General features: G+C 44.4%; 1 protein-coding gene across 2 annotated transcripts in view; it reads right to left on the bottom strand.

Annotated features, from left to right (window-relative positions):
* Positions 1-483: 483 nt before the first annotated feature.
* The window catches only part of itprid2 (ITPR interacting domain containing 2), a 37,101-nt gene continuing 9,924 nt past the window's right edge, over positions 484-27,660 (bottom strand). Inside the window, exons 6-21 of one of the 2 annotated variants that reach the window (XM_078285979.1) lie at positions 27,426-27,465; positions 27,198-27,293; positions 24,681-24,840; positions 24,523-24,583; positions 17,941-18,048; positions 17,051-17,462; positions 15,919-16,141; positions 14,328-14,379; positions 10,910-10,992; positions 7,969-9,939; positions 6,328-6,387; positions 5,578-5,702; positions 5,338-5,452; positions 4,872-4,937; positions 4,406-4,735; positions 484-747 (exon numbers count right to left, since the gene is read on the bottom strand). In XM_078285979.1, coding sequence (XP_078142105.1) covers positions 649-747; positions 4,406-4,735; positions 4,872-4,937; positions 5,338-5,452; positions 5,578-5,702; positions 6,328-6,387; positions 7,969-9,939; positions 10,910-10,992; positions 14,328-14,379; positions 15,919-16,141; positions 17,051-17,462; positions 17,941-18,048; positions 24,523-24,583; positions 24,681-24,840; positions 27,198-27,293; positions 27,426-27,465 — 4,001 coding nt within the window. In that variant the 3' untranslated portion in view covers positions 484-648. The remainder of the gene's footprint in view (positions 748-4,405; positions 4,736-4,871; positions 4,938-5,337; positions 5,453-5,577; positions 5,703-6,327; positions 6,388-7,968; positions 9,940-10,909; positions 10,993-14,327; positions 14,380-15,918; positions 16,142-17,050; positions 17,463-17,940; positions 18,049-24,522; positions 24,584-24,680; positions 24,841-27,197; positions 27,294-27,425; positions 27,466-27,660) is intronic. The other variant, XM_078285980.1, reaches the window with a different exon arrangement.

Raw genomic sequence — 27,660 nt, 5'->3', positions numbered from 1 at the left:
AAAAGTTGTGTTTCACTGAGAGTGTTCAACACCAGAGGTGAACCAGAGGTGAACCAGAGGTGGACCAGAGGTGGACCAGAGGTGGACCAGAGGGTGGAGCAGAGGTGAACCAGAGGGTGGACCAGAGGTGGACCAGAGGGTGGACCAGAGGTGGACCAGAGGTGGACCAGAGGGTGGACCAGAGGGTGGACCAGAGGGTGGACCAGAGGGTGGACCAGAGGTGAACCAGAGGGTGGACCAGAGGTGAATCAGAGGGTGGACCAGAGGTGGACCAGAGGGTGGACCAGAGGTGGACCAGAGGGTGGACCAGCGGTGGACCAGAGGGTGGACCAGCGCAGTCTTCATCGCTGTCAGGAAGTCTGAATCCTGATCTGACAATAGAGGCTTTTTCTCTTCACTGTGTCTTTCACTAACGAGGAAGCTCGTTAACACAGACCGCGCGGGGGGGGGGGGGGGGGGGGCGGGGGGGTCGTGTTCATTTTAGTAGTACATCCTATCAACAGTGTTACAGACATACAGTGTTACAGACACATAGTGTTACACACAGACAGTGTTACTTGAATATACAGTGTTACAGACAGGCAGTGGTGTTGCTAAGGCTGTGGTTACTAAGGCTGTAGTTAGGGCGGTGCTCTGCTGTTGCCATGACTACAGGGGGTACTGTCTGGGCGATCTCCGTGGCGACGCGGCGGCCAGCAGCTCGCTGTAGATCTCCTGTCGCACTTCCTGTGCCACGCTCTCTCTGATCTAAAACACAAGCAACAAACAGATTTTATAAAGAAGCAGTTTCTAACAAACCTTTACACAGTTTACACTAACCTCCACCTGTCTACTTCACATGAACAGAGGAGAGACTGCACACATGTTTCTGTTGATGCTTAGATCTTATAATGGATGGAAGGAGAATCAGCTCAGTTTACTATAGAAATAAACTATAAATCTTACTCATGCAGTATTTAATGGAGAGGAATGGGTTCTTTATTATTCTGACAGAAAACACAATAAGGCCTTACAGTCGATTTTCAATTCTTTACACTTTACTACTGTGGAGAGAGACCGCTGCCACGACGACTGAAGCTTAGTTATGAAAAGTTGAAACTGAGTTTTGAAAAGTTGAGACTTGAGCTTTGAATCTTTGCAGGAATTAATTTGTCCTGTTTGAGGTTTCTTGGTCGTAAGAAAGTTTTGCACAAAAATCTGTCTTCGTAATTCCAGTTTGAATACTTACTAAATACTACATTTTTGGAAGCTTGTAACTTGATGTTTGCATTAGTCTGATTAATGGTGACACCTAATGAAGAGAGAGCTCCAGCTCTCTCTTCAGAAAGCTTCAGCAGTTCCTTTCCAGAGCTTTGAATCCTGGGATTTGAACCACACAGCGTCACCAGACTGACCGGCTCCCTGCACATCTCAGTGTCAAACCCTCTGCACCAGATCTGACAGCTAGAAACTATGCAGCAATGTTAATGAGAGATACTGTAAGTATGTAGGTTTGGTCGAGAGACGGAGTGTATGAATGGAGCGAGAGAACTTACAAACGGATCCTGACAGAAATCCCAGGATTCATAGCTGTAAAAATTAATTACTGAAACTTTGTTAAAAGAGCTGACGCTTTACATAGAAAAGTGGAATTACAATGAGATTTTCTATTTCAAGTGTGCAAAACATTCTTATGACCACAGAACCTCAAATACAAGTACAAATTAATTCCAGCAAAAAACTGAGCTTCAGTGTTTTAAAACTAGTTTCAATGTTTTAAAACTAGCTCAAACTAGAAAAGCCCCGGGTCCAGTTGGCTTTACGGCAGAATTTTCTAAACGATTTGCCCCTGAACTGGCTCCTATGATGCTTGACATGTTCTCAGACTACTATGAGAATGGCGAACTTCCACCGACTCTTACCGAGTCGCTTGTCACCCTTATCCTCAAAAAAGATAAAGAACCAACTGATCGTCAAAGTTTTAGACCAATTTCTTTGATAAATTGTGATAATCGAATCCTCTCCAAAATACTAGCTAATAGACTAGATAGGGTTGTTCCCACCCTGGCCCACCCAGATCAAGTCAGGTTCATATGCAACCGCCATTCCACAGATAACTTAAGGCGCTTGTTGGATGTAATGGGTTTGTGAAGGACAGTGTCCCACCTGTGGCTCTGTCGTTAGATGCAGAAAAGGCTTTCGACAGGGTTGAGTGGAGTATCTGTTTTCAACACTCCAGCACTTTGGATTTGGCAATGGCTGCTCTGACCTGGTTACATCTAATTTATAGTCAACCTACCGCTGCAGAAGTAACCAATGGTCTTATATCTCCTTACTTTAAGCTTGGCAGAGGTACCTGGCAGGGGGACCCAGCTTCACCAGCCCTGTTCGCCCTCGGGTTAGAGCCTCTGGCAGTCACCATTTGGAAAAGTCCAGATTTTTTGTTTATGCTGTTGTCAACTTGTGTGTTTTTTCTTTTCCATTTCATAAAACACTCAATAAAATACAAATTGAAAAAAAAATAGTTTCAATCTTTTAAAACTAGCTTCAACCTTTCAAAACTAGCTTCAATCTTTTAAAACTAGCTTCAACCTTTCAAAACTAGCTTCAATGTTTTGAAACTAGTTTCAATCTTTTAAAACTAGCTCCAATGTTTTAAAACTAGCTTCAATGTTTTAAAACTAGCTTCAACGTTTTAAAACTATTTAAAACTAGCTTGAATGTTTTAAAACTAGTTTAAATGTTTTAAAACTAGCTTCAACATTTTAAAACTAGCTTCAACGTTTTAAAACTAGCTTCAATGTTTTAAAACTAGCTCCAATGTTTTAAAACTAGCTTCAATGTTTTAAAACTATTTAAAACTAGTTTCAATCTTTTAAAACTAGCTCCAATGTTTTAAAACTAGCTTCAATGTTTTAAAACTAGCTTCAACGTTTTAAAACTAGCTTCAATGTTTTGAAACTAGTTTCAATCTTTTAAAACTAGCTCCAATGTTTTAAAACTAGCTTCAATGTTTTAAAACTAGCTTCAACGTTTTAAAACTAGCTTCAATGTTTTGAAACTAGCTTCAACGTTTTAAAACTAGCTTCAATGTTTTAAAACTATTTAAAACTAGCTTCAATGTTTTAAAACTAGTTTAAATGTTTTAAAACTAGCTTCAACCTTTTAAAACTAGCTTCAACATTTTAAAACTAGCTTCAATGTTTTGAAACTAGTTTCAATCTTTTAAAACTAGCTCCAATGTTTTAAAACTAGCTTCAATGTTTTAAAACTAGCTTCAACGTTTTAAAAATAGCTTCAATGTTTTGAAACTAGCTTCAACGTTTTAAAACTAGCTTCAATGTTTTAAAACTATTTAAAACTAGCTTCAATGTTTTAAAACTAGTTTAAATGTTTTAAAACTAGCTTCAACCTTTTAAAACTAGCTTCAACGTTTTAAAACTAGCTTCAATGTTTTGAAACTAGTTTCAAACTTTTAAAACTAGCTCCAATGTTTTAAAACTAGCTAGCACACACACGTTTTAAAACGTGTGTGTGTTTTAAAACGTGTGTGTGTTTTAAAACTAGTTTCAATGTTTTAAAACTAGCTTCAACCTTTTAAAACTAGCTTCAATGTTTTAAAACTAGTTTAAATGTTTTAAAACTAGCTTCAACGTTTTAAAACTAGCTTCAATGTTTTGAAACTAGCTTCAACGTTTTAAAACTAGCTTCAATGTTTTGAAACTAGCTTCAAAGTTTTAAAACTAGCTTCAATGTTTTGAAACTAGTTTCAATCTTTTAAAACTAGCTCCAATGTTTTAAAACTAGCTTCAATGTTTTGAAACTAGCTTCAACGTTTTAAAACTAGCTTCAATGTTTAGAAACTAGTTTCAATCTTTTAAAACTAGCTCTAATGTTTTAAAACTAGCTTCAATGTTTTAAAACTAGCTTCAACGTTTTAAAACTAGCTTCAATGTTTTGAAACTAGCTTCAAAGTTTTAAAACTAGCTTCAATGTTTTGAAACTAGCTTCAAAGTTTTAAAACTAGCTTCAATGTTTTGAAACTAGTTTCAATCTTTTAAAACTAGCTCCAATGTTTTAAAACTAGCTTCAATGTTTTGAAACTAGCTTCAACGTTTTAAAACTAGCTTCAATGTTTTGAAACTAGTTTCAATCTTTTAAAACTAGCTCTAATGTTTTAAAACTAGCTTCAATGTTTTAAAACTAGCTTCAACGTTTTAAAACTATTTAAAACTAGCTTCAATGTTTTGAAACTAGTTTCAATGTTTTAAAACTAGCTTCAACCTTTTAAAACTAGTTTCAACATTTTAAAACTAGTTTCAATCTTTTACAACTAGCTTCTACGTTTCAAAACTAGCTTCAACGTTTTAAAACAAACTTCAATGTTGCAAAACTAGCTTCAAAATAAAACAGTGCTGACTGCTACCTCTCTGATCAGCTGCTGGAGGTTCTCCACTCTTCCTCCTGCTGCTCCTCCTCTTCTTGCTCCTCCCTCCTCTGGTAACTCCTCCCCTCCTCCTCCTCCTCTATCCCTCCCTCCTTCCTCCTCCTCGTCCTCCTCCTCCTCAGTGTGTGTGTTGGGGCGAGGAGGGGGGGCGGGGGTTATGTTGATTGACGCCCGGTACACTCCTGGTTTGTGCTCCCCGCCTCTTCTGACTGGACTAGAGGATCGGGAGGAGGGGCCAGTGGAGGGGGCGTGGCCTTCGTAGCTAAGCTCTGATTGGAGGAAGAGCTGCTCTCTGAGGAGGTCAGACACCTGGACAGACAGACAGACAGACAGACAGACTCTAGATAAGCTGATGACAGAGGAATGATGATGATGATGTGTGTGTTGTGTGTATGTACAGTATGTGTGTGTGTGTGTGTGTGTGTGTGTGTGTGTGTGTACTGACCGGCTCCATAGCTCTCAGTGCCGAAGCAGTGGACAGACTGTCAACACTGCCGTCTCTATGGAAACCCTGAGGAGAGGAGAGCTGATTTATTTAATAAGATGAGATGGAACTTTATTGATCTCTGTGGGGAAACTGGTCATTGCAGCAGCAAATAGTACAGCAGGGGAAAAAAAAAAGAAAAAGAAAAGAATATAAACTTAAAAAAAAAATAGAAACAATAAGAAGAAGCATAAAGTTTCACCTAAACTTGCAGCCAACAATTTCAACAGTAGAGTGGGGCAAGTTTGGATAGAGTATGGATTACTGACATACTATATATCTATATAAACATGAGAATACAATATAATATTATTGTAATTTTGGTTCCTCATGATGAAATCTGTGATCTCAGATTTCAATTTTGTGTGAGTGTGTGTGTGTGTTACCGTGCGGTGTGTGTGTGTGTGTGTGTGTGTGTGTGTGTTACCGTGCGGTGTGTGTGTTGTGTCAGGTCTATCAGTCTGTCCTCCAGTTGCTGTTCTAGTTCCTGTAGTTCCTCTCTGACCGCTGACCTGAGAGTCTGCAGCTGCTCAGCCTCCAGCCTGCACACACACACACACACACACAGGGTTAGACCTGCTTGATAGCATTACTGTTAGTAGATTTAGTTGAGACTACTGTAGGAGACATATAAGTGTGTGTGTGTGTGTGTGTGTGTGTATGTTACCTGTCGGCAGGACTCAGGTGTGTGTAGACCAGAGCCTGCTGTCGGATGATTGACAGCTCCAGGTCCATCATGTGACTACGGAACAAATTCAAACTCCGCCTCTTCTGCTGTAACTCCCCCACAGACTAAAGAGAGAAAGAGAGACAGATACAGACAATGATACCCAATAATAATAATAATAGTCTCCTCTGCTGCTCCCTGTGGTCTTTTATCTTGCCCCCCCTCCCCAATTGTTCATTCATTGAGAGAAAATGATCAGCTGTGTGTTTTAACTGATCGACAACATCAAACACACAGTCCATCTCAAACTGGAAAGACTCTTGTTTGTTCTCACGTTCTTTAGAGGTTCCTCCTCTCCAAGAGAACTTGGAAAGAACTTTCTCTACAACGACACAAGTGTTGACTTGGACTTCTGGATATGACATTTAGCTCGAGTCTTGCTCAAGGACACTTCAGCAGGGTGGGGGTTTGAAGCTGGGTCTGTCTAACCAGACCTGCTGTCCTAAAATTCCTTCTGTTTACTGCTCCGATATTCAGCTAGCCCCTTTTCTCCAAATCAAAATAAAGGCTCGTCCTCGTTTTTTTTGCAATGTTTTGAGGATGTCATTTGACGATTGATCTCATGTTACTCTTAAAAAAAACAGCATGCAGGTGAGTGAGGAAACACATAATGCTGTATGTAGGAATGAAGTATAGTGAAGAACACAGGAACCGTTTGGAAACTGTTGGAGCGATGAGGGGTGAGTGTACCTGGTGGCTGGGCAGGGCTGCTCTGTGATCGTTGAACATGTCTGGAGTGTCTGCTGAGTTCTAGAGAGAGAGGACAATGATGTCAAGACAGGAAGTAAATCCCAGAGCTGGACTTTTCTCATCCACTGGGAACCGCTGATATGACTCAGCCATCTCAACAGTTTGCATCTGATTAATTTAGCGTTTAAATAGTGTCAGCTTGTTAGCTAACCATAGTATCTGGTCAGCTAACCATCACTGTCTTGTTAACACATCTGATTAGCACACTAGGTAATGTTACATGGCTAGTACTGGTTAGTAGCCGCATGTTAACATTAACATTAGTCGTTTGCTAAATCAAACATGTTTGATTTAATTGTGACGTTGCTGACTGGGATTAACTATCCTGGACTACCCTGAACTACCCTGAACTATCGTGGACTACCCTGAACTATCTTGGACTACCCTGAACTACCCTGAGCTATCCTGAACTACCCTGAACTCCCCTGGACTATCCTGGACTATCCTGGACTACCCTGAACTACCCTGAACTCCCCTGAACTATCCTGAACTAACCCTGAACTATCCTGAACTACCCTGAACTATTCTGGACTACCCTGGACTACCCTGAAGTACCCTTGACTATCCTGAACTACCCTAAACTCCCCAGGACTATCCCGGACTACCCTAAACTCCCCTGAACTATCCTGAACTACCCTGAACTACCCTGAACTATTCTGGACTATCCTGGACTACCCTGAACTACCCTGAACTACCCTGAACTACCCTTGACTACCCTGGTCTATCCTGAACTCCCCTGGACTATCCCGGACTACCCTAAACTCCCCTGAACTATCCTGAACTACCCTGAACTATTCTGGACTACCCTGGACTACCCTGGACTACCCTGAACTACCCTGAACTACCCTTGATTACCCTGGTCTATCCTGAACTACACTGAACTATGCTGGACTATCCTGAACTACCCTGGACTACAGTGAACTATCCTGGACTACAGTGAACTATCCTGGACTACCCTGAACTACCCTGGACTACCTGAACTATCCTGAACTACCCTGAACTCCCCTGAACTACCGTAAGAGTAAAAGGAGTAGGACTAAAGGCACTATGGCTAAAGGCACTACGGCTAAAGGAACTAGGGCTACAGGGACTAGGACTAAAGAGGCTAGGACTAAAGGGAAAAGGGCTAAAGGGACTAGGGCTAAAGAGATTAGGACTAAAGAGACTAGGACTAAACAAAACTAGGACTATAGCGACTAGGGCTACAGGCACTAGGGCTAAAGAGACCAGGACTGAAGAGACCAGGACTAAAGGTACTAGGGCTAAAGAGACTACGGCTACAGGGAGTAACCTGGGTCTAACCATGGCTATGTGCCCACTGCCAGAATTTGGTAGTGACAACCGAATTTATGAATTGAGAGTGAATGTACATATGTATAGTGCAGACTGGAGCAGAGCGGAGTAAAATGACTAGACTGTCTGCACAGGTAACAGCAGTCTCTCCACTCCTCTGATCTTGCGATGGGTGTAAATAATATCTGTAACCATAGTAATGTTTACTTCAGACCAATATGGCAGCTACCATCACCTGTACTTTCAGTTTACTTGACACCAGTAACACCAGTAATCACCAATAATAACCTGGTTCAGGCTCTGTACGGTTCCTCTGATGTCGTGGAGAACTTTCCTCAGCTGCATCTCCGTGCTGGACGGGCCCTGGTTGGAGCCTGCGGCTAGAGTAGGAGCGAGCCCAGCGAGGAGGGCCTGTCCTGGGCTGTGGGCTGGGGCCAGGCCTGGGAGGGAGCCTAGAGCTGGAGGAGGAGCAAGCCCATGGAGAAAAGTGTGTCCAGGGGCCGAGGCAGGGCGCTGGGTTAGGCTGTGGGTGGGGGGGAAGACTGGGTGGGGATGCTGGTTGTAACCATGGTAACCATGGTAGGGTGAGGCATTTGGGGAGCCAAGGGGAGCAGTGAGGTAAGGTGATTGATGACTGTACGGACCAATAGGCAACTGAGGATGGTGGTAGCCCTGATGGTGCATTATGGGAGTTCCAGTGTAATGCAGGTTGCTCAGACTCAAGTGGTGAACATTGGAGAAGCTGCAATACTGGGGGATTGTGGGAGTTGTAGGCTGGTGTAGGCTGCCTAGACTACTATGATGAGGCAAGGAGGTGTTGTGGTAGTGAAGGTTAGGAAGACTAGTGTATGGGTGGAGTGGATAGGGGTTGGGGTACTGTGGTGGGTTTGGCGTACAGGGATTAGGGCTGGGGTTAAGGTTTGGGTTAGGATTAGGGTACTGTGGAGGAGGGTTTGGGGTACAGGGATTAGGGTTGAGGCTCGAGTTAGAGTACTGAGCTGTACTAGGATAGGGGAACATGATTGGCCCAGAATTCCAACTCGGCTGGTTCTGATTGGTGTTTGTGTTCTGATGTAACTGGCCAGGCTGTTGCTGATTGGAGAAGAGATCAGGAACACTCTGGGTGCTCCAGGATTGGGTGTGGCCTCCCAGTGACCTCTCCAGCCAATCAGGAGGTGGACTGGGGCTCTGCAGCGAATAGGATGATCGCATTAGGTGGCGTGGGATGGGCAAAGGGCACAAGGGGGTGGGAGCTTCTGTGTGAGGCCTTGGTGATTGGCTGTTAGTGTGAGAGGAGGCGGGGTTTATGATTAGAGTAGACAGACAGTTGGTTTGTCCCTCCTCCTCTTCCTCATCCTCCTCCTCGCCCCCTCCTTCCTCCTGGCAGTATTTGTAGGAGTATTTGGGCGGGGTGCAGGAGGCGGCACCCCTCCCAAACCGGATCCTGACGGAGGAGACAACCTTGGAGGGCGAGAGGAGGGAGGAGGGCAGGGAGGACGACCTCTGGAGGGGGAATCTCCCTCTCCCTCTGTCCGGAGTTTGGAGCGTCCCATTGGGCCAGCTCAGCTGGTTCTGTCTGGCTCGGTTTAGAGCGTTATGGACCAGAGAGGATGGACTGGGAGGACAGACTGGACCAGAACCATCCAACACAACACACTCCGCCTGGGAACTCACACTCTGACTGGTCTCATCCTGAACACACTCTCCCTCTGTGTGTGGGTCTGGGTCTGTAGTGGACTGGTTCTGGTTCTGGGTGTGTTCTGGTTCTGGTTGTGAAGCAGACTGGATCTGGGTGTGTTCTGGTTCTGGTTCTGGTTCTGGAGCAGACTGGTTCTGGTTCTGCGTGTGTTCTGTTTCTGGTTGTGTAGCAGACTGGTTCTGGTTCTGTGTGTGTTCTGATTCTGGTTGTGAAGCAGACTGGTTCTGGGTATGTTCGGGTTCTGGTTCCAGGCCGGTCCTGATCTCAGTCTCAATCCGCTCCTGGTTCTGTGTCTCATCCTGCTGCGCTCTCATTGGTCCGTTCCAGGGGAGCTGGTGGACTGAGTATTGTGTAACCTGCTCAGAACTCCCATCATGCTCCTCTGCTCCCCTGGAACTACACCTCCCATCAGCCTCAGCAGCACTGTCAGGCTCCTCCTCCTCTCTGCTGACCAGCCTATCAAATGCCGGGTGGTCCAGGGCAAGGGGCGTGGCCACATCATGTGATGCATGTGATGTCACAGTGGTCTCGCTGTCGCAGCTGTCACTACTCTCCTGCAGCTGAAAATGAAAAAAATGAAATCAGCAAACAATTAACTTCCATTTTAACAATCAATTAACTGCCAATTAACTACAAACTAATCAGAAACTAGCTCAGTTGATAAAATAGATCAACTTTATAATTCACCCCCAAAAATTCTGTCATTATCTCCAACCCCATGTCAGTGGAAACTCCATTCAATTTGGTAGGACACCAAACACTCAGCAGTTCCCCCCCGTAGCTCCATCTCAGCCTTCTAACAAACTATTGAAGTTAACTGGGCCATCTTAGTGTTTTGTAGCCAAACGGTTGCACAGTGGGTCCACAAGTCAGTATTTACCTCATTATCTCCTAGATTTTCCTCAGTATCACGTTGTTCCAGAACGTGCCAGCAGCACCCTACAGCACAGAGGGGGAGACTGTGCTAGCTGTGCTCCCAAACCTTCTGCTACAGGCTGGCTAGTTGTAAACAGGATCAGACATTTTCAGTGTTTCACTTACGATGCACAGCACGTTTTCAATCCTGTTCTTCCAACAATATCAGACTTTAGGAGCCACAGTGCAATCGTTTGGCTACAAAACACTTTTGGAGCCACAGTGCAGTGGCTTCAGCACTTCAATTCTGCTGCACAAGCTGTTTGGAGAAATTTGATGGTCATTTTCAGCTTTTTTGAGCTGTAAAAAGATGGAGCTGTTAACTTCAATAGTTTGTTAGGCTGAGATGGAGCTATGGGGGCGAACTGCTGAGTGTTTGGTGCCCTACCAACTTCAGTGGAGTTTCCACTGACATGAGGGATTAATGACTGAATTTAAATTTTGGGTTGAACTACTCCTTTAAGGTCATAAAAACTCTACATCAAAGCAGCAACATACAGCAGCATAGAATGGAAACTATACACCCATCATCATCATGGGATAAAAAACTGAGATTGACTGAAATTGAGTTAGTGAAATAACAAAGGTCACACACACACACACACACACACACACCTTGAGGTAGCTGTTAGAGTCGGTGGAAGGCTCCTCAGCAAAACCACTGCTGTCTGACTGCTGACTGACAGTCCTCGACAGGTCTGGATGGAGAGAGAGACATGGAAAAAGAGAGAGAGACAGACAGAGAGAGAGAGGTTATTATTATTCTGTGATTATGTATTATTGTATACTTCATGTTTTTAAACCAAATAATTGATAATCTCAATATGGTTTGAATGTCTAAACTGTTGTTTGTTGGTTTTGAAAATTTACATTTCGCATCCTGTTGATTTATCAGTTTTCAGTTTGTCCAGAGGAACATGAAAAGCTGCAGATCAACCCGTCATTTACTGATGCAGTACCCCATCCACACCAGCTGGGGGCAGTACAGGACCATGGTACAATTACATTTATACTAGGAAATGTAGCAGCAGCTTCTCTGCAATGGGACACAATGTCTCCTCTCTGAGATATGAAGGGATTGAAAGGGAAAATGACATTTCTATATCCTATAGAAACATACTGGATATAATTCTTGATATTCTTTCCTCCTATAGACCTATTTCCTCCTATTTAACTTTCCTTTAAGACTCTACTTTATTCTCAACTATTGGACTGTATTTATGGATCGACCCAATTTAAAATATGCACTATTGATTTCTCAATAATTCTCAGCAATAGAATCACATAAATAAAAATAATGAAATATTGATTATTTGAGCACAGCATATACAGAAAAAAAAATAGTATGTGCAGACCTTCTTTGAATTTCGCAACTACATTTATAACACAAGAACTTAGTTCCTGTTGGTCCAACTTAACCCATAATGACAAGTAACCTAGGAAACAACTTGTACAACTTCCTGTTGCTGTCTGTCAGACAGACAGGCAGATGGGCAGGCAGACAGACAGACAGTAGTCCACTGTTGAATGAATTTGGAGGATTCGTGGTGTTTTCCTCCCAGTCTGTCACAGGACTGGTTTACATAAGTTTTGATCTAATAGACAGAATCTACAGAAGTCTATTTGGGTTTTATCTAATAGAGTTGAATAGAATCAGTGAGAAGTCTATTTAGGTTTGATCTAATTGAGTTTAATAGATTACTAGCGAAAGGAGTTCAGTAGCCAGGACATCAGGACCAAGTGGAGGGAGTGGAGAGATGAGTTTAAGGTTATTAGTTTAAGGTTGTGAGTTTTAGGCACTGGGTTTAAGGTGTCGGGTTTACAGCACTGGGTTAAAGCCCTCGGATTTAAGGTGTCGGGTTTATGACACTGGGTTTAAGACACTGAGTTTAAGACAATGGGTTTAAGACAATGGGTTTAAGACATTGGGTTTAAGACATTGGGTTTAAGACACTGGGTTTAAGACACTGGGTTTAAGACATTGGGTTTATGACACTGGGTTTAAGACACTGGTTTTAAGACATTGGGTTTAAGACACTGGGTTTAAGGCACTGGGTTTAAGACAATGGGTTTAAGACAATGGGTTTAAGACAATGGGTAATGGGTTTAAGACAATGGGTTTAAGACACTGGGTTTAAGACAATGGGTTTAAGACAATGGGTTTAAAGCACTGGGTTTAAGACAATGGGTTTAAGACAATGGGTTTAAGACATTGGGTTTAAGACAATGGGTTTAAGACATTGGGTTTAAGACAATGGGTTTAAGACACTGGGTTTAAGACACTGGGTTTAAGACAATGGATTTAAGACAATGGGTTTAAGGCACTGGGTTTAAGACAATGGGTTTTAGGCACTGGGTTTAAGACAATGGGTTTACAGCACTTGGTTAAAGCCCTTGGATTAATGTCGGGATTAAGGTATTGGGTTTAAGACACTGGGTTCAAGACTATGAGTTAAAGATGTTGGGTTAAGAACTATGGCCCGGATCTACTAAAGGTTTGCGCCACCGCAAATTGCATTGTGGGTGCTAAAACCTTGTTTTCTGATCTACTAAGACGGCGCACAGGGCATTTGCGCCTGAAATCATGGGTTGATCTGTGTGCGCCATTTTTTGCGGTTTGGTCTAATTGCATATGCATTTGTGGGTGTTCCAAGGCTGGGGCGCAAAATAAAGGGAGGGATTTATGGAAAATGGCAGTGGACGTGATTTATCAAGAGGCGGTGGCCATTAACACCTGCTGATTGTGCACGGAAATTAAGACCTAGGAAAAGCATGTCTTATCACTTTGCGCATAGGATAGCTCTGCTGAAACTGTCTCTGGAACCAGCTCTAGGATCAAAGTGACACAGTCATCTACACAGCATAACATGCAGTCATTAGATTGCAGGGTTTAAACGAGTATGCTGACTTAAAAAAGTACAATTTAAGCCTCATTGGCAGAGTGGCAGAATGCGCACTCAACATGCAGACTATTACCTAAATATACAAAAAAGAAAAGTTGCACGTTCTTCTCTGGATTTGCTGACACTTACTATGAGCCAATATCTCCGTTACACTGCCTTGATGAAAACAATGCAGCTAAAACGTGTGTGTAATAACTGTCACTACAGTGGAGAGGTGTGTGCGCGGCTTCTCCAGCTATATGTAACCATGCCTTCACCCTCTCCATCTCCCATCCTATCCTCCCACACCTGGCACCTGCATCTCAGTCTCACTCTCCTGCACTTGCTCCTCCAAGGGTGTTAAGGCTCCTCTTTGGCTTTATTTGTGGTCAGCATTTTGGTTCACCTCCTCATATCATACCAGCGCTTTTTACCTCCACTAAATCGTGCTCGTGGTGCCCAACTGCTTCACTTTATGTCGTTCCAGAGTGACTTTTTACGCGCAGGTAAAACATCTCTTCTTTGCAGCTCTTTGGGGTTTTCTCTGCCACCAACACTTCCAGCTCCACTGGAGAGACATTTGCGCTTCTTTTCCCCATCATTACGTTGCCGCTAATGGGCTACTGTGTGCATTGCTTGGCCCTTGTATTAGCGCAGTTGCAATTCTAATTAATTATGTGCGCCTCTGCTCATTTGCATGCCCTACTTTAGTAAATACCTTGCGCTGGCGGTACCAATTGCACCCGTAATTGCTTTTGCGCTGCGCCGGGAACTGCGACATGTTAGTAGATCCGGGCCAATGAGTTTAAGACATATGGGTTTATGGCGTTGGGTTTAAGATGTTGTCTTTGAGGCTTTGAGACAGCGGCTTCAAGGTGTTGGATTTACAGCATTGGGCTTAACAGGTTAGGGTTAAAAGATGGAAGCACTCACCAACAAACTCAACACTAGTTAGAAGTTACTGGGTCTAGTGATACAGACAGTCAAGGTAAACTCACCAAAGGCTTGGGACAAGAAGTTAGAGCAAGGTGTTATGGGTAAGGGATGAGGGGTAAAGGGGTACAGAGGTGTAGATGGTTCAGCCAAAGTCACTACTGCTTCTGAAGATATTGGGTTACAGGTAAAGTGGTCAGAGGTTAAGGTAAACTCACCTGTGGCTCTGGAGGTTCTGGCTGTCAGAGCCTCATCTTCATTACTCTGAACCTGAACAACAGACACAACAACACAGCATTATAATACAACCAAGGACACTTCAACCACACACGCTGCTGGGATCAAACCTGAGATCTTCCAGTTACAGGCCGATCTCTCTGAGTTATATTGATATACTTGATTCATTCTCTTTCATCCCTCTGGTTGGATGCAGCTAGTTCAGCTAGAACAGGAAGTAGTTCAGTATCATGCTTGCGGACTCTTCAGCAGGTCTGGTCACACTGGGAATCAAACCCACATCCTGTGGTTAGGGGACGCAGGTTTCTAGTGTACTGCTGAAGGCTGTGCACTTTGATCAACATATTAAGTTGTTGACCCGTACATGTTTTTTCCTTTTAAGAAATACTGACAAACTCAGGTCTGTTATTCATGGTTTTATATCATCCTGCCTGGAATACTGTAACTCCCTGTTCCTGTTCCCGTGCCTCAGCCTCATCCCTGGACGTCTCCAGATGGTCCAGAACGCTGCCAGGCTGTTGACCAGGTCCAGCAGGACATCTCACATCACACCCATTTTAGCTTCTTTACATTGGCTTCCCATCAAGTTTAGGATTCAATTTAAAGTTCTTATAATCACATATAGAGTCATGCATGGTCAGGCAGCTGTGTACATCTGGACTCCGTCCCTACAGCATCAGCAGGTCAGTCAGGTCTTCTGACAAGGCTGACTGCTCGTCCCTCGATCTAGACTTAAAACTAAAGGTGATTGAACCTTTGAAACTGTGGCTCCTAAAGTGTGGAACGCTCTTCCATTGGACTGAAGATCTGCGACTCTGTTGACGCTTTCAAAAAGCAGCTAAAGACTCTTCTGTTCAGACCGGCCTTCATTTAGCCTCTGTGTCTGTAACTCTGTGTTTTTCTATCTTATTATTTTTTTACTGTTTTCTGGTCTTATTTTAACTATTTTACTCTTGTGGAGCACTTTGTGACTTGCTCTGTGAAAGGTGCTATATAAATACTTACTTACTGAATCCCTACCAGCTCCAGATCCTGACCTCTGACCTCTGAGCTCAACAGAAAAGACTGACAACAGGGAACAATAGAGGAGCAGAAAAATAAAAACTAAACTATTGATCCCAGGTAACCAGCAGTTTAACCTGCATTTAGAGGCTGGATGGAATTCTGGACTAAAGTAGACCGGTTCCACTGTAATCCTCTCCAAATATAGTAGATTGGTTCTACGTCCAGGTGAGAACATCATACCTGGAAGGAGTTACAGTACAAGAGTCTAGATGTTACTACATACATCATGGATGACAGTTCCGTTACCCAAGAGAACCCAGGAGAACATCGTACCTCCTCCATGTGGAGGGAGCTACAACAGTCAGGACGCAATGAAATATGAGCTTAGATGACAGGTTCTTTCAACCAGGAGAACATCCTACTTCCTATATCTCGAGGAGATAGAATAGATCAAACAAAAACAGTGTGGAATCTTTTAAACCAGGAGAACCTAGGATAACCCAGGAGAACCCAGGAGAACCCAGGATAACCCAGGAGAACCCAGGAGAACCCAGGTGAATGTCGTACCTCCTCCATGTCGAAGGAGTCGGTGGTTTCGGAGCGGAGCTGGGCCAGCTGCGGCGGGACCAGGATGAGAGGAGGTTTCTCTGGGGTGGAGGTCAGATTCTTCTCTTCCCCCTCTGTGACCACCTGGACTCTCTCCTCTGTCGTCTGATTGGCTGCTGTAAGGTCAGCTGACACTGGTGGATGCTCTCCATTGGCTGCTGGTCCGGTGCTGCTCTGTACAGGGCTGTTAGGGGAGGAGAACGTTAGTTTGCAGCTAACAAAATCCATTGGTTTCAATGAGAAATGCTAACAATGCTAACATGCACTTTATTGTGAAATTAGGTCATATATTATACATTGTATACATCTTCATACTTTTACCATTTTTATTATTTTCTACTGAATATTTTGGGTATATTTTCATATACATATTTCTCATTTATTCCTTGTCTCAGTATGCGCTACTGCTATTATTCTGCAATGAGGGTGTGCAGAATAATTATTTTTCATTGTATTTTTTATTGTATTTCTACTTAAGTTCTAGTGTTGTAATGGTTGGTTGAATAATGTTTATTACTCCCATCTGCTGTTCTTATGTATATCCTTTTCTATTCTTTTTTTATCATTTTCTTTGCAGTATCCTGTTACTGTTTGCTGCTGCAACAACCCAGCTTCCCCACAGGGATTAATAAAGAAGTGGGAGATTCACATGAACGGTCCGGGTGAGCGCACGTGACCATTTTCCAAAACAATGGCTGTAGTGAAGATTTGTTCTAAATAACGGTGTAAATCTCGGTCTTTTCCACTCACTGTGTGATCGTTTGGCTTCAGAAGACTTGGATTCTGCTGCAGCTGTATGGAGGAACTTTATGGTCATTTCTTTTCGGAACTCCAAAGAACCGGACCGACTGACTTCAGTTTTTTTTTGAGAAAGTTGTGCTGCAGCCTCCCTGTGTGTTATATGCACTAACAAACGTCACCTGTGTTTCAGCTACATGAGGGCGAGTAGATAATGACAGAATTTTTGGCTGAACTATTCCTTTAATGTCGTCAGTAACACGCTGCTTCTATCAGAGCGTCAGATTGTTCTGGATTACACTCACAAAGTTTTTGTAACTTTACTGTAATCCTGTTCCTGTCTGTCCTGCAGTACCTGTCGTGTGTCAGCCTGTCTGTCTCTCCATCTCCGTTGGTTTCCTCGGTAACTGTTGCCAGGGAGCGGCTGTCTTTCTTGCGGAGGGCTTTCTGATTGGCTGACTCCCCCTGCTGGTCGGGGTCGGTACTGCAGCCATCCTGTTCTGGACTGGTGTGTGTGTGACCGTTAGTGTGTGTGTGTTCAGAGTGTGTGTGACCGTTAACATGTGTGTGTTCAGAGTGTGTGTGACCGTTAACATGTGTGTGTTCAGAGTGTGTGTGGTTGGTAGAATGTGTGTGTGTTTCAGGTGACTCTGCAGCGCCTCCCAGCAGGTTGTGCTTGGTAATGGTTTTCTTGAGGATCTTGGCGGCGTTTAAAGCCGAGTTGTTCCTCTTCAGAGGAGAAGACGACGTCTCCCCTTCTCCTCCTCCTAGGAGCAAAACAACAAGGATGGGTCAAGTTCAAGTTTATTTATTTATATAGTTCTTCAGCACAGCTTGTCTGAAAGGACTTTACAGAGAATGAGCCTAACTAGATCTAACTGATCAACAATCAACCATAGAACAGAATGACGTGAGACAACACAAGGAAGCAGAACAAAGCACAAGAGACACAACAGCAGATTTTATCAAGTCATAACAACCTAACTGTCCTACAGATCCGAACCTGCAGCTCCACCAGCCTGAGACCCTCCAAGCATACGATGTGTGAATGTGAATGTGTGTTTTCGTCGTACATGTATATACTGCCAACTGTTAGCATCAGTTTGTACCGTTAAATCTCCAACATCAGAGCATGAAGGGTTTCTGATTCCAGCAGCATTTGTTTCCTAATGAGGTTTTGTTGAGTTCTTCCTTGTTTGTCACTACCACACCCTGCCAGTAGGTTACCATGGTTACCGTGATTACCTTGGTCCCTGGAGCTGATGCGCTGGACAGGCTGACCAGATACCTGGCTGTAGAGCTGGAAGAACTCATTAGCTACTGTAGTTAACACCTCTATCTGACGGAAACGACCTGGGAGAGAGACATAGACACAGCACAGAGAGAGAGAGAGAGAGAGAGACAGAGAGAGACAGAGAGAGAGACAGAGAGAGAGAGAGAGAGAGAGAGAGAGAGAGAGAGAATTACACAACTACAATTACTAGAATGCACTATTAAAGACAACCAAAATGCACTTGATTTCCCTATTACTCAAGAGGAATTGGCTGAAAAACTAAAAACTCTGAAATCCAAAGGCTTGTGGTCCTGACAGCATCAGAAGTGAAATGCTTAAGAACACCTGAGCTGCAGAGAGCAGTGCTCAAATTATTCAACCTTGTCCTGAATTCTGGCTGTTTTCCTGACATCTGGAGCCAAGGGTTTATTACCCCAATATACAAGAGTGGTGACAAATTGGATCCTAATAATTTCAGAGGCATTTGTGTGAGCAGTAATCTGGGGAAGTTATTTAGTAGCATTTTAAACAATCGAATCCTAACCTTCCTTAACGAACACAATGTCCTGAGCAAAGGTCAAATTGGATTTCTCCCAAATCACCGTACTACGGACCATATTTACACCCTGCACACCCTAATCAATACACATGTAAACCAAACCAAAAATGGAAACATTTTTGCATGCTTTATTGACTATATTACATTACAAAGTGGTGTAGGGGGTAAAGTATATGATGTAATATTCGAAAAACAAATGCGGGATAAAAATTGGTGAAAAACGTACAGAGTTCTTCACCCAAAGAAGAGGAGTTCGGCAGGGTTGCAGCATGAGTCCAACATTATTTAACATTTATATTAATGAATTAGCGGTGCAGTTGGAACAATCTGCAGCCCCCGGACTCAGTCTACAAGATAAGGAAATCAAATTCCTGCTCTATGCAGACGACCTGGTGCTGCTGTCACCCACTGCACAGGGCCTACAGCAGCACCTGGACCTGCTGGAGAACTACTGCCAGACCTGGGCCCTGGCAGTAAACCTGAGAAAGACTAACATCATGGTCTTTCAAAAGAAGCCCAGATGTCAGGAACACAGATACCAGTTCAGTCTAGGCAGCACCGCCTTAGAGCACACCATGCAGTGCACATTTGCTTTGGCAATATTGTTACACAACTGTAATGCCAATAAAGCTTATTGAATTGAATTGAATTTAGACAGAGAGAGACAGAGAGAGAGAGAGACACAGAGAGAGAGAGAGAGAGAGAGAGAGAGAGAGAGAGAGAGAGAGAGAGAGAGAGAGAGAGAGAGAGAGAGAGAGCGGCTCATTAGCTACTGTAGTTAACGGTTCTGTATCTCCTAGAAACGACCTGGGAGAGAGACCTGGCCTCCTTTCCACCTGCATTAACATGCTTCCTGAATCCAGATTGTGTTCAGATCTGATGTAGCTGGGTTGTATTGACACCTGCCATTAAAATGTGTCTCCGTTATACACATTAAAATCCAATTTCTCTTTCCCTCACTAGATTGTCACACACATCACTTCCCTTCATATTTACATCCTTTAAAACTGAAAGTAAACACCTCGCCTTGCTTGTTCCCATCCAGCATCCTGACAGTCCATGTTCCTGTGTGATCTGCTGGCTTTCTGTTTGTTTTGCTTCTGCTTCCTGGTTAGATTCGCATGCAAAAGTTTATTTTCATTAACGTAGCTCCTATATGTGGAGTCTCATCGCATTTACACTTTGTTGTTAATGAGGCCCAACTCGTCCCCGACGCCTCCAGAGGGGGTTTGGCTGATCGGATTACCATCCGTCTTCAGTGCATCATGTATTTTTATGTAGTTAAGTGCTATCTGATTAAAATCTGGTACTCCAAGACGCAGGTTAATGCAGGTGGAAACGGGGTCATCAAGTGACTTTTAGGTGAAGTCTTAAAATGTGGCAAAAAATAAAATATGAATTAACTGTGTTTCCATCAGCTGGGTTGATGTAATTTCTTCATCTACAAATACTTTTCTGCCTCAAAGCAAGTGTAAAAACTTTTTAGCAATATTGAAGACATTTTATGGACATTTGTTGTGTCTTGTTTCCATGCAGCCGTTCTAATTCCTTACACCATAATTCACATAAAAACACTTGGATGGAAACCAGCTGTAGAGGCAGGAAAGGATGCTGATGTGTTGGTTCAGCAGCAGGAGAAGAGACAGAATGAAAACTGACCGAAGGAAATGTTCAACAATTCTGAGTGAAGTATGTTTGTGTCGAATACTTTTCAAACTAGACATTTCTGTTTTGAAGAGCAACAAATCCATTCCCTTAGAAAACAGTTTAAAGACTTTATTTCACTTGCTAATGCATGGCATTATGAATTAAAAGTTGCACTGACGCCTTGCGCCACATGCTGGCCTTCCTCAGGGTGAAAACTGTTAGCAGGAGCTCAGCTGCATGATTGACTGAACACAACACCGATATACTGTACATCATAACCTGAAACTTCACATCCAATATAAAACATATAATATTCATATAATTTAAAAAAGTAAAATGACTGGTGCCAGAACCCCTTACACAAACACAAAAAACAAAAACTAACAACCCCAGAACAATGCAACAGTGGAACGTTTAATGTGTAATGCCATGCATTAGCCAGTAAAATACTACTTTTTTCTAAGAGCAGAGCGCCTTGGATCTGTTTTTTCTCATTGCTCTTCAAGTCTGAACACACCAGCGTCCAATGAGAAACTCTCTAAACACACTGAAGCCAAGGCAGCGTTCTTCCTCTGGGCCGATTCAGACATTTCTGTTGTTTGAATGTTGAATGTTTGATGTTGACTTTCACATCACAGTTTTGTTGAGACAGGATGGAGTTTGTTGTCAGGAAATGTAATAAAACACTGTGAAGAGTGTCAGGACGGGTCGAAGCCACTCCTTCGCTCTCTCTGTTTGTGTAAGTCGCCCGTCGGACTCGTCTCTAACAGGATGAAGACTTACATACTTTCCTTTCTTCCTTCTTCATCCCTCCTTCCCTCCCTGTCTAAATAGTTCTGTCAGTCTGTTATGAAACACACCAGTCTGTCTTCTGTCTGTCTGCTTCTTATGTCACCACAAAGCTACAGCAGACTGTCTGTCTTTCTCTTAAGCTGGGGACACATTAAGGGATTTTTCTAATCATAAGTGACAATGAGCGTCTCTTGTGACACACACATAAAGACAGCTGTCTTTGAGGAGCACAAATCTAAAGACCATAGACTGTAAACAAAAGACTAAGAATAAGCGAATGCAGTTCTCTTACCAGAATGTGATTTTTCGTGGTTCACCTGCACTCATCAGAATGTATTTCTCTGTGATATTTTGATACCAAAACAAATATGCAGCACATATTGCTTGCAGCAATTGTGGTTTGTGCTGCGATTTGCAAAAAAGATTGAGAAGACATTCAGGTTTCTTTTGATTTCCCGGCTCAGCCATTGTACACGTTGGATCTTGTGTTTACACTTATTTGCCGTATTTTTCCTATTTTTATCCTCCGATTTAATTGTGACATTATACAGCGTGACCCTGAACTACCCTGAACTACCCCGGACTATCCTGAACTCCCCTGGACTATCCTGAACTCCCCTGGACTACCCTGGACTACCCTTCACTCTCCTGGACTACCCTTAACTCCCCTGAACTCCCCTGAACTCCCCTGAACTATCTTGGACTACCCTGGACTACCCTGGGCTACCCTGGACTACCCCGAACTCCCCTGGACTACCTTGAACTACCCTGAACTACCCTGGACTACCCTGAACTCCCCAGAACTACCTTGGACTACCCTGGACTACCTTGGGCTACCCTGGACTACCCGGAACTCCCCTGGACTACCTTGAACTACCCTGAATTCCCCTGAACTACCCTGAACTCTCCTGGACTACCCTGAAGTCCTCTGGACAACCTTGAACTACCTGCACTACCCTGGACTACCCTGGGCTACCCTGGACTACCCCGGGCTACCCTGGACTACCTTGAACTACCCTGAACTACCCTGGACTACCCTGAACTCCCCAGAACTACCTTGGACTACCCTGGACTACCCTGGGCTACCCTGGACTACCCCGAACTCCCCTGGACTACCTTGAACTACCCTGAATTCCCCTGAACTACCCTGAACTCTCCTGGACTACCCCGAAGTCCTCTGGACAACCTTGAACTACCCTGAACTCCCCTGGACTACCCTGAACTACCCTGGACTACCCTGAACACCCCTGGACTACCCTGAACACCCCTGGACTACCCTGAACTACCCTGGACTACCCTGAACTCCAATGAGCTACCCTGGACTCCCCTGGACTACCCTGAACTCCCCTGAACTACCCTGAACTCCCCTGGACTACCCTGGACTACCCTGAACACCCCTGGACTACCCTGAACTACCCTGAACTACCCTGGACTACCCTGAATTACCACAGACTCTGCCCGATCTCAAATCGTTGCCAAATCAGGCTTGAAAAACATGGAAAAACTAATCTGTCCCCAGCTTTAGTCTCTCTGTTTCTTTTTGCTCCTGACCTCTGACCCCTCAGGTGAAATGCATGTGAAGCTACTTTCTCTTTATTCTGGAAGATGGAGACTGCAGTGTTTTGACCCAGTTTGGCTCATTATGGAAGATACATTTCATTGATTTGCATTCAGAGCTTTACAGTGACATCACAGCTGTGAAAATCCCCTAACTCCAATTTTGATGATTGCCATTTTTTTTACTTCTGTGGAAGATATCCCATGATCCTCTCTGGGTTGAGGAAGCTCTACTCTGAGGGTTTGACGGAGTCCAGCTCATTAGATCGACATGACATGCAGATTCAATGTCATTTAAAAACATGGTGGTCAACACAACAAGGCTGCTCCTCTTCAACATTTTGGAGAGAGTTTTCACATAACAGCGACAATATTTCACGTAACAGAGGTCAATAAATACTGTTGTTTGAATTATTAATCATTGAATCCTAAATGTGCATTTTGATGAAACGTTTCCTTCTGTAAAGTTAAAAGTGCTGAATCCTCCGACAGTCAGACAGTCTGTCACTCCTCGCCTGCTCTGACTGTTTCTCTGGATATTTATTTCTAGATATTTACGTCTCTCCCTCTGTCTCTGAGTCTCAATTCAGTTCACTTGCATCTGAATACAACTAAATAAAAAGCATAAAAATAACAACTAATACATGACAATAAACCTGCCTGTAGCCTCTCAGTCTGTGTGTGTGTGTGTGTGTGTGTTTCCTGCCAAGTGCTGACTCAGCAGTATCGATAATTCTGAGGATCCTAAAACAGGAAGTGTGGAATATGAGAAAATGACACGTACTCTCCCTCTCCCTCTCTCTGTCTCTCTCTTTCTGCCTCCCTCTCTCCCTCTCTATCCCAAGAGAATCTTTCTTTTAGTGAGAAAACAGTGCTTACATAACAAACAACAACATGACACACACACACACACACACACACAGACACACACACGGTTGGGATCTAGGGAACCAGTGGAATGGTGTGAGAATGTTCTGGAAAAGCCTCCAGGAACCACAAACAGACCCGAGTCTGTTAAAGGAACAGTTCACCCGAAAATGAAGGGTTGATTTTTTAACATCAAGAGACAGATTTACGATTTATTTTGATCTAATCGCCTGTCGATTAGATGGTGATCGGTTGCTATAGTAACAGTGATATCATGGTGAGGGGTAACGCCCACTTTTACAGGCCTGAATGTGGGTCAGGTTTTTACTATGGAGTGATTCCTCTTCTGGAACATAGATGGACTTTGCTCCAGCATGTCTGCAGCACCAATACACTCTCTGAAAATGAGTGTGTGTGTGTGTGGGTGTGTGTGTGTGTGTGTGTGTGTGTGTGTTCAGGCTGGGACAAACAGCTCTTTGTCCTTGCTAGTTGTTAGCAGGCAGTTGGCAGAACAGCTTAAAGAGCTGAAGGACCCCACAAATCACCCACAATACATAGGAACAGGACACACACACACACACACACACACACACACACACACACACACAAGCAGATGAAATGCATCACCTGCATGGATGAAACACGCTCACACACAACCAAACACACACAGCTGATATGAGTGTGTGTTGTGTTTAGTACCATTCACCTCCCCTCTAACAGACAGACAGGCAGGGATGAAAACAAAACCTCCCTCTAACTTCACTGGCGGAGCTAACCGTGCGTTAAAACTATATAACCCCCTTTTCTGAATGAAGTTGGTTCATATTGATGTTGTTGTTTATGTTGTTTACTTCTGTCAGTGAGCTGAAGAGCTAAAGAGCCGCCTGCCTGTCTGCCGCCTGTCGTATCTCCTTAAATGTCTATTTATGTCTTAGCAAATCTCACTCGCCTGATGGCGAGTGAGATTTATGTCTGACTTGCCCGAGAGGAAAAATACTCGCCACTGGCGAGTATTATTTCCAGCCCTGAGTATAGTAGTGATAGTAGGAGTATAGTAGGAGTGTAGTAGGAGTATGATAGAAGTATAGTAGTGAGTATACTAGGAGTATGCTAGGAGTATGGTAGTACATACTAGTTAGAGCGTAGTTGGGGTTCTCCAGCTCCATGCGCTGCAGCTGAGCTCCCAGGTAGACCTGCAGGTCAACAACAGGACATGATGACAATAACCAAGGTCAATATTATTACTAATACTGACATTAATACTACTCCTAGTAGTACTAATACTAATACCAGTGGCAGCACCTTGACGTCGATGCCTCGGGCTCCGGAAGAGTTGCTGAAGAACCTGGAAGGAACCTTGGAGGCCAGGTCAGGTTCTTCTCGACCAAAACCGAGATTATAGAGAATCTCCTCTGGATCCTCCTCATACAGGTCCAGCAGCTCTGATACACTGTGGAGACACACAGACAGTCAATCAGTCGGTCAGTCAGTTTGTCAGTCAGTCAGTTAGTTAGTCAGTTAGTCACTTGGTTAGTTAGTCAGTCTAACCCCAGGTTAAGGAGGATCTCCTCTGGATGCTCCTCAGACTGCTCCAACACCTTTGATACACTATGAAGACACAGAGAGGCAGTTAGTACGCAGGTTCTCCTCACACAGTCCAGTAACTCGGTGAGTCCATGAGTTAGTCCTGCTCATACAGGGCCAATAAGGGGGCGGCCACACTGATTCGTTGTGTTTGTCCATTTCCATCATTTTCAGTTCATTTTCACTGAGAGCTGTCTGTTGTCCAACAGGACTGACGATGTGTCCGTCTGTCAGGACGGATTCATCACCATCCATTTAGCCAATTAGAATCAATGTGTTTCTAGGTTTGTTTTGAGAAAAATGGCAGCGAACACCAATAACTTGGAGGAGGCAATAATTAATGCAGTGTACAGAATCCTGTTGTTGTACGACTCATCAAAGAATTACAGAAACAAAGAGAAAAACAGCCTGGTATAAAGTTGGGATGACTGTAGGTTTGCCAGGACGGTTTCTTATTGAATTTATACTGTATGGACTGTTTCTTCTTTTTTCTGTGCAGTAGCACCAAAGCCTTCCTGTCAGTCATGTTTTCTCCTTCCTGTACCTCTGACTCGCCACCAGGTCTCCATGTTCACCTTCCAAAACAACCAAGGGACAGAAATCGATCTGTCAAAGATTCTGTCTATTTCCAGATGGATCAGTGTGGCCCCTCCCTGACTCTGACACAGAACAGACACACAGACAGACAGTCAGTTAGTCGGTTAGTACGGCGGCTCAGCCTCCCTGCAGCATCGCCCCGCCACTCCTAGAGGAAACACCGCTCTCAGCAGGTGATGCGGCTCACCTGATGAGACGCCTCACCACCGCAATAACAGCCGAGGAGGAAGAATTACCCATGATGCACCACTCATTCTCCCTTCCAGAGAACAGCAACTGAGTCTCCGACTGCCCGACTCCAGACTGAACGTCAGAGTCCAGACCTAACCCCAGAGTCCAGACTGAATGTCAAAGTCCAGACCTAACCCCAGAGTCCAGACTGAACGTCAGAGTCCAGACTGAACCTCAGAGTCCAGACCGAACCCCAGAGTCCAGACTGAACCCCAGAGTCCAGACTGAATGTCAAGAGTCCAGACCGAACCCCAGAGTCCAGACTGAACCCCAGAGTCTAGACTGAATCCCACACTAACCCCAGAGTCAAGAGTGAAGCCCAGAGTCTAGACTTAATCCCAGACTGAATCCCACAGCCCAGACTGAACCTCAGAATCCAGAAAGAACCCCAACTCCAGACTGAACCCCAGAGCCCGGCCCGAACCCCAGAGTCTTGACTGAAGTCCAGAGTCTCGACCAAATCCCAGAACCTCGACTAAAGCCTTGAGTCCAGACTAAACCCCAGACCAAATAGCACAGTCCAGACCAAACCCCAAAGTCCAGACTGAACCCCACAGTCCAAACCGAACTCCAAGGTCCAGACCGAATCCCAAGGTCCAGACCGAACCCCACAGTCCAGACTGAACCTCAGAGTCCGGCCTGAACCCCAGAGCCTCGACTAAAGCCTTGAGGCCGGACTGAACCCCAGAGTCCAGACAGAATCCCAGACAAACCGAACCCCAAGGTCCAGACCGAACCCCACAGTCTGGACTGAACCCCACAGTCCAGACTGAACATCAGAGTCCAGACTGAATCCAAGACCAAACCCCACAGTCCAGACTGAACCCCAGAATCTGGACTGAACCCCAGTTTGGACTGAACTCCAGAGTCCAGACAGAACCCTAGAGCCTCGACTGAACCCCAGACCGAACAGCACAGTCAAGTCCAAACCCCAAAGTCCAGACCAAACCCCTAAGTCCAAACTGAACCCTAAAGTCCAGACTGAACCCAACAGTCCAAACCAAACCCCAAGGTCCAGACCGAACCCCAAGGTCCAGACCAAACCCCATAGTCCCGACTGAACCCCACAGTCTGGACTGAACCTCAGAGTCTGGACTAAACTTCAGAGTCCAGACTGAATCCCAGAGTCTGGATTGAACCCCAGAATGTGGACTGAACCTCAGAGTCCACACAGAACCCTAGAGCCGAGATTTAACCCCAAACAGAACAGCACAGTCCAGACCGAACCCCACAGTCCAAACCGAACCCCAAAGTCCAGACCAAACCCCACAGTCCAAACCAAACCAGCTCCACCAGCCTTTCCACCTGCCTCGCTTCCCCGCTGCCACCCAACTCAGTCAGTTAGTTAGTAGGTTAACAGCACTAACCTGGCAGGTAGTTAGCAGGTTAACTAACCTGGACACAGTGCTGCTCTTCCCAGATCCGGTGGAGTTCATACTTCTTCCTCTCTCTTTATACTGAGTCCTCTTCTGTTCCACCGGCAGACCATAACTACACACACACACACACACACACACACACACACACACACACAGCAAAGAGGGAGAGGGAGTGAGAAGAAACTGTGCTGTCAGCAGATTGGAACTTCATTTATTCACATGGAGAGAAGGCGATTCAACTTACCAGGACTCAGTTTTACTACTACTGGACTGAAGATGGTTGGCTGGAGAGAGAGACAGGTAGAGAAAGAGAGACAGGTACAGAGAGAGAGGCAGGCAGAGAGAGAGAGACAGAGAGAGGGAGACAGACAGATAAAGAGTTAACTACTACGTGATACTATGTGAACAGACAACATGACCAACTAGTCCACTAACAAACGTCCTGCAGGCTTCAGATCAGACTGAATGAACATGACATC

This window comes from Centroberyx gerrardi, chromosome 10, assembly GCF_048128805.1.
Source record: "Centroberyx gerrardi isolate f3 chromosome 10, fCenGer3.hap1.cur.20231027, whole genome shotgun sequence".
Taxonomy (NCBI): domain Eukaryota; kingdom Metazoa; phylum Chordata; class Actinopteri; order Beryciformes; family Berycidae; genus Centroberyx; species Centroberyx gerrardi.
Note: the sequence above shows the minus strand (reverse complement) of the source record. Positions and strands in the feature narration are given on the sequence as shown.